This window comes from Equus przewalskii, chromosome 1 (genome assembly GCF_037783145.1).
Source record: "Equus przewalskii isolate Varuska chromosome 1, EquPr2, whole genome shotgun sequence".
Classification (NCBI taxonomy): domain Eukaryota; kingdom Metazoa; phylum Chordata; class Mammalia; order Perissodactyla; family Equidae; genus Equus; species Equus przewalskii.
Genome location: NC_091831.1, coordinates 7359520 through 7376581, shown reverse-complemented (window position 1 = coordinate 7376581; position 17062 = coordinate 7359520). Strand labels below are relative to the sequence as shown.

The window sequence follows — 17062 nt, the reverse complement described above, 5'->3', positions numbered from 1 at the left end:
ACTGACCTAGCTCCACTCATCAAGCCATGCTGTGGTGGCATCCCACATAAATAGAGGAAGATCGGCACAGATGTTAGCTCAGCAACAATCTTCTTCACACCAAATCATCATCATCATCATCATCATCATCATCATCATCATCATCATCATCCTCCTAGCTGCTCTGTGGAAGATAGATGACAAGGGGTGCAGCCCAGAGGCAGGTGGAGACTGCACCCTCTGGCCCGGCAGCCCCTCCTGGGTGCCCCGGCAGCTCTTCTGTGCCAGGGTTGGCCTGATGGCCCTGTAGCCTGAGACCCCTCACTGGGCTCTGGGACATCGGAGTTGCTGGGGAGGGCACAGTACTAGGCTGTGACCTGGGGGCTCCGTTCCTTGTTAGGTTCTTGGACCAGGAGTTTGGCCTCACCCCAGTGCTGCAGTGGCAGGGCCAGCACCTGTGACATCAGGAAGTTGTGCTCCCAAGGAGCTGGGACACTCACCAAGGTACCTGCACAGCTCCGCTCAGTTCCCGTCAGCTCAGGGACTTCTGGGGCGGGCCATGTACCGGGTGGGGACCGGGTGTCCTGGTGTGAGAGCAAGTATGTGGGGGGGGGGGGGCATGAGTATGGGGTGGGGACGCTTCTGATTACTAAAGGCCAGTCACCCTCAGCTGTGTCCACAGATCCCCACTCCCCCGCCCCACCCGCGGCTTTCTTGCTGCACCCCTCTCCCTCTCTCCTACCAACATGATCTCCCAGCTCCCTGAACCGTCACCACTGAGTCTGAGAGCTTCGTGGTCACTCCCCTGGGAGGGGGCTTGCAGAGGGGAGGGGACCCTGGGTTAGCTCAGGAGACAAGTGTGGCTCAGGGCTTGGAATTTCTCATCATTACCCTCGCCCCGACTCTGCACTTCCCATATTCAGAAGCAAACCCCAGGCATCAGATATAATTTTATGCATAAATATTTCAGTGTGGATCTATTTGAAAGGAGAGAAAAGTACACTACCATTATCATGCCTTAAAACTCAGCAATACCCCTTTCAGATTATCACATTTACCAGGGCACAGGTCACGTGTTCAGCTGTGGCCTCATTCTTTATTAAATTTTAAATTAGCTTTTGATTGGAAGCCACATCCAGAAAACTTCATGTAAAACAAACACTAAGAAGATGACAGGCAGGGGCCAGCCCCGTGGCCAAGTGCTTAAATTCCCATGCTCCGCTTCGGAGGCCCAGGTTTTCGCCAGTTCGGATCCTGGGCGCAGACATGGCACCACTTATCAGGCCACACTGAGGTGGCATCCTGCATGCCACAACTAGAAGGACTCACAACTAAAAATATACAACTATGTACCTTGGGGCTTTGGGGAGAAAAAGGAAAAAAATAAAGTCAAACAAAAAACAAAAGATGACAGGCAGAATGAAATTGCTTGGAGTGGAAGGCAGACATTGTCTGTCAATTACTCGTCAGTTATATCTTACATATATATAGCTAGTTATATTTACCAGTTTACTTAACCAGATCAACATATGGCAGTGAACACATATGTGAATTGTGATAAATTGCTACAGGGTGTCCCGCTGTGTGGCTAAAACAGAGGGTCACCCTTGGGTGTAAGGCATTGTTCACCTCCCCACTTGACTGAGTTTTTCTTCTATTTTTTTTATTGAGATCTCGAACTATGTTTTGATTAGAAGACAAACCTTAACCTTTTTCTGTGGAAACGCAAATCTGCAAAGGTGCAAGGCTCAGAACAAAATTGTTCAAAATATTATCTGGACATTCTGTATTTCCCGGGAGGCTAACATTCGGAACGTGGGACAGAATTGAGAACTCTGTGACTCAGAGCTGGAGTCCTGAGGGCTGATGTCACACAGCCTGCGTCCTGCTGAGTCTGAGGGGCCCGGCGGGGGCTTGTCCATTCTCGAGCTCTGGCCGAAGACGGCGCTTCTGAGAGTCAGGTCTCCAAACCTGCACGCCAGCTCTCCCTAAGAGGACAGCAAGCTCCCTCTCCGGGGTCAGAGGGGTGAGGAATGTGTTATTGAAGGGTCTTGTTCCCTAAAATTATTATTTTTTTTTTTTTACCGTATTGTGCCATTGGCCTCAGGCAGCTCAGGACGGCTGGACTCGAAGCGTGCTCACCGTTTGGACTGTGTGCGTTTCTCTCGGAGCAATCTTCTCCCCTGTTATTGCTAAGCCTCTGAGAGGACTGGCTTCTCAAGGCTCAGAGAGTTTGATTAACCCAATTGCTTATTCCAGGTAAATTGGATTTTGAGGAAATTGGTTGGATATAGGAGGAAAAATGGCAGAGGAAGTCATGTGACCCACAACAAAGACAGAATGAGGGACAGGGGCTCCCAGAGAAGCTGATTCCTGGGCTGTGCAGGACACTCCCCATCTCTGCCGAAGGGTTCAGCCGGAAGCTTCTAGAATCTCCTTAAATGCTGAGATGGCATGACCTAGTTGGCAGTGGGAGAACTGAAAACTTTTTTTCCCTAAAACACATATCATTTACAAAATGGGTTTGCATATTCTTGGCATTGCACAACATAACGTTTTGAAAAAACGCATTCCCTTAGTTATTCCTGCAGGAGATTTTTAAGCCTGATGTACTGCGAGGTGTCAATTCTGACTCTGAAAATGAACGTATTTCAGGAGGCCGCGGTGTTTGGGAGGAAAACCATTTGCCCAAGTGCAGGCCTGTTTGTTATCTGTGGCTGCACGTGACTGCCCGTGAAAGGGAGACAAAGATTCCTGCCACCATCTGTCCTGGTGGCCTTCTCTCTGGACTTCGCATTTCAGCCCCTTTTCATCCACAAATAAGCCCTTTTCCCACCCTGGGCCAGTGCAGGATCCTAGGCCCCTCCAGAAACATTCATCCCAGTTTTCCGCGCATAGGGCTCTGCTGTTTGGGTTCATTCCTCCTCCGCTGAAGGAGGATAGTGGGGGGCCCAGCGGCTGTGTGGGGAGGGAGCCACATTCACTGCCGCCTGCACTTCTCTGCCCAGGTGGGCGCTTGGCGTCAAGATGATTAAGATGATTGATTTAGAGACTATGATTGCCATTGGCGGCGGCTTACTGATCGCGGCCTTTCTGGGGATGTGCTGTGTCATCTGTCTTTACTGCAAAGTGGCCAACACATTGAAGTGAATGACGTGAGTAAGAGTGAATAGCACCCCCCTCAAATGGGATTCCTGGGGCTCTCTGCTTGAGCAGGGCCATTCCTTGCCCTGTGGCCACACCCTGGGTGAGGTCAGCAACAGCAGGCGGTTTGAAAAGGCAAAGGCAGGTGCATAGAATCTTGGCTTCCTCCCCTTCTGGCTTGGGGCTGTGAGCTCATAAGCAGAGTGTTCTCAGCGGGCTCTGTGTGTCACCGCTGCTCTGCTGTCCCTTGACCTCACTGAGGTGACCCCCAGCTGGTTAAATCAGCGCTGCGGCTGGGCCCTCCTGCTGCCCCAGGCTGCAGACGGGACTGCGGGGAAGGCAGCTTCGTGTTCACACAGAGCACGGGCTGAATCCGTCTCCTCTGGCCTGAGCTGGGGAGCCCTCAGTGTGTCCTCTCACTCACTGCCATGGCCTTGGGGTCAGGGAGGTGGGCCTGTGGGACTATGGGGAGGTTGAGCTGTGTGAAGATCCTGGGGGATACCTGACAGTGGGGTGTAGGTCAGGATAATTAACTTGGAGCTCTTTTCAAAATTTTTCTTACTTTACCTGGAGCAGAGCAGCAATTGTTGACCAAGTAAAGCAAAGTTTTAAGTTTGGGGCAGTTTGAGCGGGTCAGTGACTCGCAGAGCCCAGTGCGCAGCCTGTGGCACCTCCCATGGTGCTCCACGGCAGCCAGATGGGGACTGGGACACTGACCAGGTAAGACCAGTCCCCGGGGGCCAAGCCTGCAGCTGCGTCCTAGCATTCATTTTGCCCTTATTTAACATTTACCAAAATGGCTGGGGAGGAAAGGATTGAGTCGGAATTCGGGAGTGGGGCAGAGAGGCATAATCGAGGGCCGGGTCACATGGTGTGATGTGCTCAGCCGAGAACCTCTAGACAATTGTAAGAAATGGGCTTAAAATAAAGAAATCTAATCTAATGCTTTTCACAAAATCTCCGAAGGAAAATATGACAGCCAGCGGCATCGACACAAAAGGCAGGCGCCTCGGTTTGGAAGAAGGCCGTCCTGGGACAGCCACCTCCTCGCCCTCCGCTGCCAGGCACCTAAGGACAAGCTTCCGAGAGCCGCGCGGTGCCGAGTGTCGTCAAAAGAGGGGTGCGCTCCCCTGCAGTGCCCCAGCCCTGTCTGGGAAGTACAGACTCGCCCCGTGCAGCTCAGTGGCCTCCTGACTGTTCTTTCCAGGTGTTCTCGGGCCCCTGAGGGCAGGAGCGGTGCTAGCTCTGATCCCAGGCACGAGAGAGGGCCTGGAGCTCATCAGGTGTCGGGCAGTGACTCCAATCACAGCTTCGCAGTGCGGGCACCCTCTCCACCAGGTGGACCTCGGAACGCACAGCAGTAACCTTGTGAACAATGCTGAACAATGTTATTTTGCTTATTGATAGGAATGTGTTGCACAGTGCTTATTAATCACACACACTAAGCTCTTGCTCCTGCTCCAGGGTGTTGTAGAAGCACTTTCCTGAGTTGCAGTGGAAACATCCAGGAGGCAACAGTTCAAACCTATCAGCAGGTGGGGAAACTGAAGCTCAGAGGGCAGGAGTGACTCTCCTGGTGTCCGGCAGCAAGTCAGTGATAGGGAGCCTGGGGCCTGGCTCTGAGCGTTTTACTTACAACCCCTCCTGCTTGGTGCCATGCCCCATCCGCTTCCGGAGCTTCCTGACCCCCCTGGACGGTTAACTTGCTCCCTAACCCCAGCAAAGAAGTCCAGGCGCCAACCATTCTGGAAGGGCTGGTGGCCGTCCTTGCCCTATTGATACCTGCATGGGGGCACGTGCATGGTGACGCTGCAGGAGTGTGGGGGTGATGGGAGCTAGGGGCTGCGTAGCACAGAGGGGAAGAGGGGGCAGCTGATGGTTCAGAAGCAGTGAGGTAGTGTTGTGGTATCATCTGGGTTACAAAGGGCTTGTTTCAGTCTGAATGGAAAATTCTGTGATTCACACTCACCAGGCCTGTCACCAGGTTAGTTATGAGACTGAGTGCCCAGCCTGCGACTAACATCAGGATCAGAGGTGTTCGTTATCCTTTTCCCCCAGCCTCTGCCCAAACACCCCAAATCCTACAAAAACTGCATCTCTGTTGGCAGAAAGTAGCCCAGCTCCCTGACCACGTGAGCCTCTGAGCCACCCATGACCAGCCGGGTTCCATCTCTGTGCCCGGCAGACAGCCTCTTCCTCCGAGTCTAGTCTGCCTCCGGACCGCCAGGTGCTGGAGCTCCAGATGAAGGCCTGGGGCCCTGGGGGACCCCACTACGTGGAGGGTCGGTCTGACACTCCTGTGTGAACACCCGTGTCTACAGCTCCTGCAACTGAGTCAGCCCGTCTAGATCTGACTCCTGACTAACCTGTGAGTGGCATTTAATTCTAAGGCTAATTTTCCTTGCAAAACGGACCCGCCTGGTAGGGCTGTTTTGAGGATTCAATGAGATGTTAAAGAGAATCGTTTGTCACTAAACATTAATCCAGAGAGAGGATAAAAGATATGACTTTCTCCTCTTAGTAAGGACTGGGCATATCTTGTAAGCAGGACAGATCTTACCAACAAGACTGAAAGAACAATTGCCAGGGCAAATACATTTCTGCAGCTTTTATAGTTTTTATCAGTATTTTTTGAAAATAAGAATTCTGCTGCTAAGGACATGAAAGTCTTTTTGTTTCAGTTGCTTTTGAAACATTTCACAATTATACAAATCATAAATCTATAGATGATATGAAGATTCAGTTTAAAATTGCACTGTTGATAAGATTCAGTAGTAAGTATATAAGGAGCTTATAGTGTCCAAAAATTTTTCTTAAGGAAGTATTTTATTCAAACCTTGAAAAAGTTTATCTTGTTGATGTTTAGTTTACCAATTCAACTTGATTATTTTATTACTTAGGATTACATTTGATTGTAACAGAAAACCTCAAAATAATGGTGGCTTAAACAGGATAGAAGTTGATATTCTCTTGCATTTAAGAAGTCCAGAGTTGGGCTAGTTTAGTGCCCTACAATCTTGTTCTACTAAGCTTCCTTTCCCAAGGTCATGTCGGGGCCCAAAAGGGCTGCTGGAGCTGTACTCTTGTATCTGCATTCCAGGAAACAAGGAGGAAAGGACCAAAGGTGCCTATTTCACTTCTGTTTACCTCCCCTGGACCACAGCTTAATCACATGGCCATGCCTACCTGCAAGGAAGCTGGAGAAGGTAGTTCTTATTCCAGCCGGCCCTGTACCCACCTCAATGTCGAGGGTCTTTGTTCCAGGGTAACAGATATTGAGGCCAACTAGCCAACCTTACCTTGGACATCTTTCTCCCTTAGAATTTTTAGTAAAATGGTTTCTTGTTTTTCTGAAAACCCACAACACAATGTTTTTATTTTGTTACCTTCCATTCACATCTAATGTAATACTTGGCATGGGCTATTATTTTAACCCACTGAGTTACCTACACGTAACTGAGTTAAAGCCCCTGAAACTTGGAACAGCGCCTGAGAAAGTGTCCCGTAACCATGAGCCTCGGCTAAAGGTCCAGAGGAAACCCCTTCACGGCTCAGCGCTGACCCACCGGCCCGCGGCCCAGCCTCTGGTTTGGCTCTTAGATTCCTGCATGACACTTTGCTCCCTCCCTTTGCAAAGACTTTCCTTCACCAGCTCTCCCCAGCACGGGAGCTGGTTGGGGTGGGTGCACAGGAGCCCATGTGAAGAGGGGACGGAGGCCCCAGGATTTGGCAGGCCTTCTGCACACCTCTGTTGAATGTCTTCTCCCAACTCTGTCCTCTCCCACCCCACATTCTGTCCCTTCCGATCCTCAGGAAGGACACAGGGAGGTTGGTCATCAGCCCCCGGCTGGGCCGTCACTCCACCTAGAACTTGGGGCATCTTATCAGGGTGTCGTGTGGGACTCCTGCCTCGTCCCCTGCTCCCCACTGCTACACTGGACCTGGGAGACAGCCTGCACATCCACAACCCAAAAGCTAAACTTCCCCAAGCTGGACCTGCCCCCGGTGGGCTCCTCCTTATGCGGGCTTTCCATTCACTCTCTTCCAGCCACAGACCACAGACCATTAACTAACGTAACAGCTGTGGTCCTTAAGAGGAACCGTAATCCTCTGGGAGAGTGAGCAGAACTAACAGAGTGTGACCTCTCTAGGTTTAACTTTCCTGAGCTGTGGATGGGGTTCTACCTTCTGCCATCTCAGTCTCTTCGGAACCAGGGCTCCTCCCATCACTTTAAAACTGACTTTTGCTGACTCAGCCCTCATGTTCTAAACTGCTGATAGGAGCCCCCAGGCCAGCTGCCAAGGCCCAGGTTCCCACTTAGAGCGATGGCCAGGAAAACCACACCCTCACCGCTTTGCCCATCTTCTCTCTAATGGAATAGCTCCTCCTGCCAAGTTGGCTGGGACCCTTCCTAGTGACAAGCTGATCCCCATCTTTAACCAGACCTGCCTGCCTCACCTTGAGCCCTGATCACATCCTCTCCAAAAGGTCACTTTATGTTGCTGCGGGGATGAAGACGCCTGTAAACATCTAGTAAATCCTTGTCCCTGTTCCCTCCCCCCCTGCCCCCACTGGGCTGTGACATCAAGCCGCCTCCTTCCCCTGCCCCACCGTGGGGAGCCGTGCCTCCTCCTTGTTCTAGATCCTCTGTAACCGAACTCAATGGGTTTGTCTCTTGATGAGCGTGGAGCCAAAAAGCACAACCAAGACAGAAGTAGACCAAGAAAAGGTTTATTGCTTGCACAAACAATGGAGACCACCGGGGATAACTCCCAAAGCAGTGTCTCCCCAAGCCCGGTGGAGACTTTATACAAAAGAAAGCAGAAGATGAAAAGGTTTATTTGTAATGACTGTGTTCTTTTAAGGTGTACACATTATTATATCACGTGATCTAAAAACGGCTGGCTGGACCCTCCTAGAGGAGGAGAATTTAAGATGCTAATAAGTTTGGGTAACTTTAGGACATGTGGTGCTGGGGACATTTTGCAGGGGCCTTTCTGCAAACCTGTGATTTCTCTGCAAGACAGCAACATCTGCAAAACAGGGACAGCAACTTTTGCAAAACAGAACACACAATTTCTTTTTTGTCTCAAAAACACTTGACAGATAACCAGATCCTCAGTCACCCTTTCTTTGCCCAGTTCCCTGGTCAAACCCCCTCTTCTGAGGCCCGTGCCATCCCTTCTCACCCCCGTCTTCCATGTGCCTCCAGCTGGGTCTCTCTCCTTCCTTCTTCATTACGCAGTGCCATGCTGTACCTCTCCAGCTCCTAAGGTACGTTAGTGACTACACTCTGGCCATGAGGGACCTGGTCCGTGTGATCCAGTGGTTTTCAAACAAGGTGGCAGAGCTTCTAAGAACGCCTGTGGCTTGGGCTTTGCTCTAGAAACCGTGAAGCAGAACGTCTTGGGGTGGGGCCCGAGCGGCTCTGTTTTTAGCACATCACATGGTTTTGATGTGCAGCCGCGGTTCCTAGTGCATTGTCTAATCTATCTCACTTTGATACTATAGAGAAAAACGTGTATAATGCAGTGCTTTCCAAATTATTTTACTCAATTCCCTGGGACACGTGGTTGCCCTGTGCAGTTTCAGCACTCGTCCATCACCCCAAAAGTCCCCTCTGGCCTGTCTGCATTAGGCCCACACTCACACCTGCACATGTGCACTTCTTCCCAACTGGCCAACCTAGTCCTTTGGTGGCACTCTCATCCCCAGGTTGTCCCCATTACATGTCTGATTGGGCTGCTGCTCCCCTAAGTAGGACCACAACCCCAGACTGGCAAAGTGGCAGGTTTTCTCGTCCTCTTCCTACCAAGTTCACCACCTTCCACAGAAAAGGCCCTGGGTTTTTGCCTCCCGCCGCAATCCAGTCGACTCTTCTCGTGGCGAAGCTGCTGGTCCCTGTAGTGGGCCCTGCACGGATAAGGACTATGGGGTGAGAGCATCTCCAGGCCACAGGCTCCCACTGGTTTGACCCAAAGATAGAGCAGGTTTTCAAGAATAAATGCTGCTTAATTTGTTGTCTGACTTGTGCCCCTTTCCAGAGCCCTGGAAATAGTTGTTTGTAACAATTTTGTCCAGTAACAGCCTTGATTTCTGTTGGAGAGGATGTGCCCACCCCTCACAGCTGGCAGTCCTGCACATATCCAGTTATAAAGTGAAGCATGTACGGGGTTCTGCCCAGGTCAGATTAGGTTCACTTTCTTCTCCTGTGCTGTCTGCACCTCTGGTCTCAGAATGACTCTGAGGGCCATGGCAGTGGCCTCAATCCTTGAGAAAAATGGGAGGAAAAAATAAAAAAGGAAAGGAAAGCTACGTTCGTTGCACTTAGTATGGCGATAAAGTGGACTCCTGTGGTTCAGCAATATTAAAAGGAACAAGTGTTTCTATATAAATTTCAATTCTGTTCATAATCATAAGGATTTGTGTCTGTACTTCTGCCTTAGCCCAAAATGCAGAAATAGAGAGTAGGTGAAAACTGAGAAACTTGTGTAGCAACTTGACACTGGTCTCCATGCTCTGCCCTCCAAGCATGTGGCCAGGGGACTGCCTCACCCAGTCCAGGTACTGTCCACCCTGCACAGTCCTCGTCATACACAGAACCGTACAGCAGCCCTGACAGCTAAGGTTAGTTTAGCCGGCTCTGGTCCCTGACATTCCCTCCGGACGCTGGCCCCAAGCCATTCCTCCTGCAACCCTAGTGTGGCGGGCGCAGCATCTGGCAGCAGCGGCTCCTGCATAGCTGATGCAGAGTGGGAGGCACCTGGAGGCTGGGGAGGGGGGGAACCTCCCGGGCTGCAAGGGCCCTGGAAGGTGCTGCTGGAGTCCTGAGCAGGGCCTGCTTGGGGCTGGGCTCTTCCCCAAGAACAGAGGATACCTCCAGCAGAAAAGGGCTCCTTGAGAACAGGAAGGATTCTAAGCTCAACAATCCAGCTTCGACTTCCAAATCAGAAAGCAGAAGTGAAACAGACTCTGCTTCTATTCAGAAAAATGACGACACACAAAACCTGTGGAGTCATCACAGTACCTTTGCTGCAGAACTGCTGTCCAGGTCACACCAAGATTTGCACAGCAATTATCAGCGGGTTCCTACTTCCCTACTGCTGTTAATTTGATGGGAGGTGGTTTATGAACGTTGTTGGTCTGGGTCTATGTGCTTACGTTCATAAATCCCTTATAATTCGTCCTGGTTCTGTCACTCACTATTTGTGTGACCCTGAGCAAGTCATTTAACCTTGAGTCTCTGTTTCTTCACCAGAGAAAAGGGAGTAGTAGTGGTGTCTGCTCCTCAGAGGTGTTAGGAGGAATGGAGAGTGGAGAGGCAAGCCCCGTGCACACGGCACGCAGAGCTGCTCGATACAAGATGCCTTCCAACAAGGACCTTCCACAGAGGCCACTGGTTGGGGGCCACACAGCCATCCTTCCTACCACCCATTCACGTGTCACTGAAGACAGACCAGGCTTCACTGCCCCAGCTCAAATTCCGGGCCAAGATTTAAAAAGTGGACATCAAGTCTGGGGACAAGTCCTCTGCCCCTCTGCCAGCACTGCATCCACAGACCAGCCCCTTCTCAGTAAGCGCCGCCTGCCTCACACCCTTACTGTGCTACGCTGCATTTACATTTCTGACGGAAAGTCTCTCCATATCTGAGCTACAATAGTCCAACAGCTCACAAAGCAGGAACATCAAGGCCCTTTTTGTAGCTGAAGAAAACTACTTCACACACATTCATATCAGGTTCGTCGGAACGTGGGCAGATCTGTTTCCTCCCCCAGCACAGCTTTGCACTGAAAACAACATGCAGCAAGGGACGCAGTCAGTGCGAGTAGCCAGTGTGGTTTATTCATCTCCTTCCTGCCACCAGAGGCAGCTCTCGCAGGGCCTGGGGGCTGGCGGGCGCCCGGCAAGGGTCCGAGTCAGCCTCCACGGAGGGAAGTCCCATGCACGTGGGCCCGATGTCAGCCCCAGTCCCGTCTGGATCCCTGTCTGGGTGGCTCCACTAAGCAGGAAGCAGAGTTGAGGGCATGGCTTCCTTGCTCCACCAGTGGCAGCCGTCCTGGCCCAGTGGCGAGCAGCCTGGTCCAGGGGGCTGACTCAGCAGCTGTGGGGCTGCAGCGCCGTCCTGATGCCAGCGGCTAGCGCGCTCGGCGTGGGGCTCTCTGCAGTGCAGCTCACAGGCAGGCCCTGGGCGGCCAGGGCGCGAGCTGTGGTGGGGCCGATGGCTGCAAACTGCAGAGAGAAGAGGGAGGGTGCCTCAGTGTGCCAGCAGGGGTGGGGGAAGCAGGAGGGCGATGGGAGCAGGGTCTGTTGGACATCTGGTCAGGACATCACTGCTCGGGCGAGGGCTCATGAACGTGATAATATCTCCTGATCTGAGTCTGGCTTTAGAGCCTGCAAAATGCCCTCACCTCCATGATCTCATTGCAGCCTCCCCGGCCTGAGTGAGCTCTCACGGTCCCTGTGGCTCAGGTGGGCGGCAGGCACCTGAGGCCTGCCCTCTTGGCTGAGTCCTCAGAAGCCACAGCTGCCTACAGTTCTCTGCCTTGTGTCTCGGGGCCCTGGGGGGGGGGTCAAGTGGAGCACAGGACAAAGTCAAAAGGAACTCTGGGGGTGGCAGGGGTGGTAGCTGGACCCCTAGGAAAGCAGAACAGTCAAGACCAGGGCCTGGAGCCAGAGGGTTGGGTTCGAATCCCAGCTCCGTAGGACAGTGGCGTTAGCAAGCCACCCACCCTCTCTGGGCCTCTGTCCCCTCACTCGTAAAAGAGAAAGGTTAACAGACTTCCTCATGGGGCTGCTGCAAGGATTACGTGAGGTGACGCGTGTGACCGCGTGGCTCAGCGCCCGGGACATATAAACGCTCAGTGACCGCCAATGGCGCTGCTTGTAGGGTCACTGTTATTCCAAATTAGAAACCCCGAGGGCCAGGGCCTCACCAGCAGGACGTGTCCCAGGGCCACATCCAGAGCCTCGCTTCGGGCTAAACATGATTCTTAGTCGGGACTCTGGCCCTTGCTAGCTGTCATTACAGGTCACCGAGCCTCTCTGAGCCTCAGTTTCCTTACCTGTGCAAGGGCCACAATCATCCCTGCCTCACAGCACTAGCGCGGGGATGAAAGGAGAAGATCGACAGCTCCCGGCAGAGAACACACTCGTTTCCTGCCTCCCCACCCGGATTAACAACGTGGACGATGCACCTACCTGGAGAGGCCTGTGAGCGTGAGGAACTGAAAGAGCAGCCTCACCCAGCACCCCGCCTCACCTCCCTCCCCAGGTCGGGTGGTGGGACAGTGAACAAGGGCGGCCTTTGCGGACCAGGACGCTGTGGCCTGAGGCTCCTCCCCGGGGCACATGGGAATGAGAGGAAGAAGGCTGCTGTCCCACAGAGGCCTGAGCTCCCTGACCCCCTACTCCACCCTGTGAAGCATCCACTCCTCAAGAAACTCCCTGGAAAAAAAACCGAAGTCGGACCCCTATCTCATACCATACACAAAAATTAACTCAAAATGGATCAAAGACCTAATGTAAGAGCTAAAGCTACAAAACTAGAAGGAAACACAGCAGTGAATCTTCATGACCTTGGATTAGGCAATGGATCCTCAGATACACCACTCAAAGCACAAGTAACAAAAGAAAAATGAGAGAAATTGGACTTTATCAAAATCAGAAAAACTTTTGTGCTTCAAAGGACACCATCAAAAAAGGGAAAAGAGAGCTCACAGGATGGAGAAAACGTTTGCAAATCATGTATCTGATAAGGGACTTGTATCCAGAAAAAAGAACTCTCACAACTCAACAACAACAAAAGGACAAATGGCACAGATGTGAAGACATTTCTTTAAAGAAGATGTAAAAATGGCCAATAAGCACATGAAAAGATGCTCAACATTATTAGTCATTAGGGAAATCCAAATCAAAACAACAGTGAGATCCTACTTCACACCCACTGGAATGGCTATAATCATAAAGACAAAAAAATCAGTGTTGGCGAGGATGTGGAGAGATTAGAATCCTCATATATTGCAGGAGGGAACGCAAAACAGTACAGCCACTTTGAAAACAGTTTGGTAATTCATCAAAATGTTCAACCTTAAGTTACCATTTGATCTAGCAATTCCACTCCTAGGTATATACCCAAGAGAAATGAAAACTTATGTCCACACAAAATATTGTGTTCAAGCGTTCATCATTATTCATAATAGCCCAAAAGCAGACACAGCCCAAATGTCCATCAACTGATGAATGGATAATAAAAGGTGGTCTGTTCATAGAACGGACTATTATCTGGCAGTAAAAAGGACTGAAGTGCTGACACATGCTGCACCACGGAAACCTTGAAACCTCCGTGCTGAGCGCAAGACGCGGTCACAGAAGACTGCATACTGAACAATCCCCTTAACGTGAAATGTCCAGAACAGACGAATCCAGACATGGAAAGTAGACCAGTGGCTACCAGGGGCTGGGGGGTGGGGGAAAGGGGAGCGACTGCTAATGGGTACAGGGTTTCTTTTGGGGTGATGAAATGTTCTGGAATTAGATGGTGATGATAGTTGTACAACTCTATGAATACACTAAAACCCACTGAATTGTACACTTTAAAAGTGTACATATTTAATTCATAAAAAGTGAATTTTATGGTATGTGAATTATATCTCAATAAAGCTGTTTAAAAAAAATTTTAAAAAGAAAGAAACTCCCTGAGACTGGGAACCAGCATACAGCAAACGTGGTCTCCGCAGAAGCAGGTTTTGGTCACAACATGACTTTTCCACCAGAGCCTATTATTCCCTCTGAATTCCTTTGATCACAGGACGAAGAACATCTGGAGAGTCTGGAGAGTTCCAGCTGTGTGACTCGCCACACTGGCCTGGACAGACCTGCCCCGCCAGACAGGGCTGGACCAGGGCTGCAGGGGGTGCCCTCTGGAGCAGGGGAGTCTAATGTCTCTAAGCACTAACGTCCTCACTCCAGCACTGCGCACCAGCTGGGGAGGGAGGGCACCAGCTCAGGTGTGCGAGGCCGCAACCGGGGCTCAGCCGGCTCGGAGCCCCGCCCTGCCACTGCTGGCTACTCACTTCTAGGCATGAAGATGGCCACTTCACAGGGCTGTGTGAGGGTGAGCAGTGAGAAAACAGGGAATGCACCTGGCACGTGGTAAACAGGAAACTCAGCTGCTTCTATTTGGTGGTTGTTAGGAATTTTCTGACCTACTGCTTTGTGATGATCCCTGTGTGGCCTTTAGAGACATGTGCATGGCCTTCCCAAATCAACTGTCAGCACGTTCAGGTCAGTGGTCACCCCTTGACCGTTGGTGGCCCACCCATACTTTGTGCAGGGCTGTACAAACGGTGGGTCCTATAAAGACTCCTGGGGAGGGAGGAAGACCACCTGGCAAACACAGGTGAGACAGGAAAGCCACGCTCCCCATTCCAGATGGAGGCCTGTGTCCTCTGTCAACCTGGAAAGATCCTGCCTCAGCCAGGGAAGTCACTGTGATGAAGGACAACTCCCGCTGGGGACACAGCATCTCTGTGGCTCCCAATAACCCACAGTAACTGCTGATGGCGCCCGCTCTGTCCTTTGTTCACCTCCCTGGTGGTGCAGAGCCACGGTCCGGTGACATTCTTAACTACTGGTGGGTGGCACACTTTACTGCTACACTAAGAGGTGACTGGGCAGAACCCCCAAGAATGTCTGGAGGTGATGGGAACGTGACAGATCTAGGATGGGCACGCTTACCTAACCCCCAGCCACTGGGCAGCCTGTGGACTAAGTTTAGATTTCAAGTGTCCATCTGCGCTTTTAAAAATGTTTCTTTTTGAAGGAAGATACATTATAATTAAGTAAATCTTTAGTTCTTCATCAAGGCTGACGAATACGAATATGAAGAAGCCCGGGGTGAATTCTGTGTCGTTATGTTACCAGGCTGCCCAGGTGTTTCACAGCCAGTGTGACTGGATGGGCTCATGCTGCAGGTCCTGCAGAGGCAGTGTGGCACACAGGGACAAGATGGGGTGCCCAGCACCGTTCCTCACCCCAACCTCCAAATGGCGAGCACTCACTGTGCCGGCTCCTGTGCTGAGCACTCCGTGGTCTTGTCTCTTTAATCCCGCCAACCCTAAGAGTTAGGCATTGTCTTTCTTCCCCAGTGACCCAAGTGCAAGTCTTGGGCCTTCCTGTAACTCACCATGTGACTTTAGCAGGTCATTTAACTTTTCTGGGCCTCAGTTTCCTCACCTGTAATGAGGACAATGGTTCCCATTTTGCTGGACTCCTACCCCGGACTGGTGCGAGAATTACACGACACATTGCCTGGAAACGCTCCGTCATCTGACCATGGCTCTGCTAGCACCATGGCCAATAATGTGGGATCGGTCTTCCTAGTTTCATATCATGGCTCTTCCCACAACCTGTGTGACCTAGGGCAGGACACACAACTTCTCTAACCCTAACACTCCATCTGTAAAACTGGGAAACTGTGCTGTGGGACGCACCTGTGAGAAGAGGTGAAGGCGTTCCCTCCGTGTGACTGCGTGAGTGCCCACAGTGCTGGCAGCCCCGTCCTGGGGCCCAGGTCACACCCACACCCTCTCCTCAGCCCCACAAAGTACTCTCATTACAGGTGCCATAACAGGTGTGATGACCCGTAGACTCATAACAAACACAGGTCCTAAAAAGTATGAATGTTAAGTCCTTTGAGCTAAAAGATAGGAAAAAGAGGAATGCTTTTAGAATAGATAGTTCAAGACATTTAGATGGAAAAAGGGGGAAAGGATGCTAATGACTGTGACAGGCCCTGAGCTGAGGACTTCACTTGAATTCTCTCCTCTAACCCTGAGACTACTCCGCAGGCAAGACCATACACATGTCTATAAAGGCCACAAGCGGATAAGGATCCTCAGGTTACAAATGAGGCAACAGGCTCAGAGAAGTTAAGGAACTTGCCTAAGAGCACCAGCTAGGAAGTGGCGCTCCTGAGCTTCAAGCCTGGGGCTTGGGAATTCTGGAGCCCTGCCTTTCCAATTCTACAGAGCTGACATCTGGGCATCTGCTAGGTCAGGAATGCTTTGACCTTACATGGAAACTTACAAAGGACACTGAGTAAGATTAAAAAAAAAATCTGAAAAAGACCAGAAGCCCACTAAATACCTCACCTTAATTTGATCAATGCTGTCACCAGATAACTCTTGAATATGCTTGAGACTGTGCGTAAGGCCAGAGGGACTGAAAAATGTGATGCTGGCTGGAACGCCCTGTGGGGGAGAAAACAAGATGACTCCTTTGCCGTGAAGCGGAGAATGTTCCCCGAGCCCCGCCACTGCCAACCCCTCAGCCACAGAAGGCAGCCCCTGGCAGCCCAGGCAGATTCTCAGCGGGGGTGGGGTCCCAGCTGGTGTTGGCATTCTCTGCCCCGTTGGGGCTGAGTTCAGGCCAGGAACTGTTCAGAGAGCAAAGTGCGACGGAGGGGCTGGGTGCTGCTCCTGGGTCACTCTGCCAGCCCCCAGGTCTGTGTCTGCCCGGCCAGAGGACATGGGCACTGTGGACTCCATGTGCCCAGCCAAGTGGGCAATGCCTGTAGCAGTGTGGCCAAAGTGGCACTGGTCAAGTAAGGCAGCAGTCGAGCCCAGCTCCCTGTCAACCCTCCATCCCTTCTGGTGACAGGGCAGACAGCAGACAGACTGGCAGCGTGGCCTTTCTGCTTTGGTTTGTGCTAACAGGACTCCCACGACCAGCAAGGCCATCAGAAGCCAGTCCTGGGAGAGGAAGTGGGGGCGTGTTATAGATGTGGAAAACTTCAGTCAACTCAGACACGCACCAGCCACTCTTCTGCCTGAAGCCTCCAAAGGTCCCCGTGGCCTCCCAAAGTCCATCCAGACTCCTTGGTGGGCACTGCAGGCCTGTCTAGTGTGGGCCCAGCCTCCCTTCCAGCCTCTGCCCCT

At 51.6% G+C, this 17062-nt stretch overlaps 1 protein-coding gene and 2 long non-coding RNA genes across 28 annotated transcripts in view; 2 read left to right on the top strand and 1 right to left on the bottom strand.

Annotated features, from left to right (window-relative positions):
- The first annotated feature begins 1861 nt into the window (after positions 1–1861).
- On the top strand, positions 1862–3134 carry LOC103554695 (uncharacterized). Its single transcript, XR_011525633.1, has 3 exons — positions 1862–2005; positions 2087–2238; positions 2988–3134. It is a non-coding gene; the product is annotated as an uncharacterized lncRNA (long non-coding RNA).
- Positions 3135–3401: 267 nt separating this feature from the next.
- On the top strand, positions 3402–4533 carry LOC139075340 (uncharacterized). Its single transcript, XR_011525656.1, has 3 exons — positions 3402–3843; positions 4090–4243; positions 4331–4533. It is a non-coding gene; the product is annotated as an uncharacterized lncRNA (long non-coding RNA).
- Positions 4534–7839: 3306 nt separating this feature from the next.
- Positions 7840–17062, bottom strand: part of UROS (uroporphyrinogen III synthase) — a 41831-nt gene continuing 32608 nt past the window's right edge. For 16 of the 26 annotated variants that reach the window (XR_011525548.1, XR_011525555.1, XR_011525565.1 and 13 more), the window contains 2 exons: positions 16277–16375; positions 7840–11354 (listed from right to left, as the gene is read on the bottom strand). Coding sequence is in view for 12 of the 26 variants with exons in the window: in XM_008525891.2 (XP_008524113.1) it covers positions 11220–11354; positions 16277–16375 (234 nt within the window). In the remaining 14 variants the exon portion in view is untranslated. The remainder of the gene's footprint in view (positions 11355–16276; positions 16376–17062) is intronic. The other 10 variants (XR_011525608.1, XR_011525619.1, XR_011525575.1 and 7 more) reach the window with 2 other exon arrangements.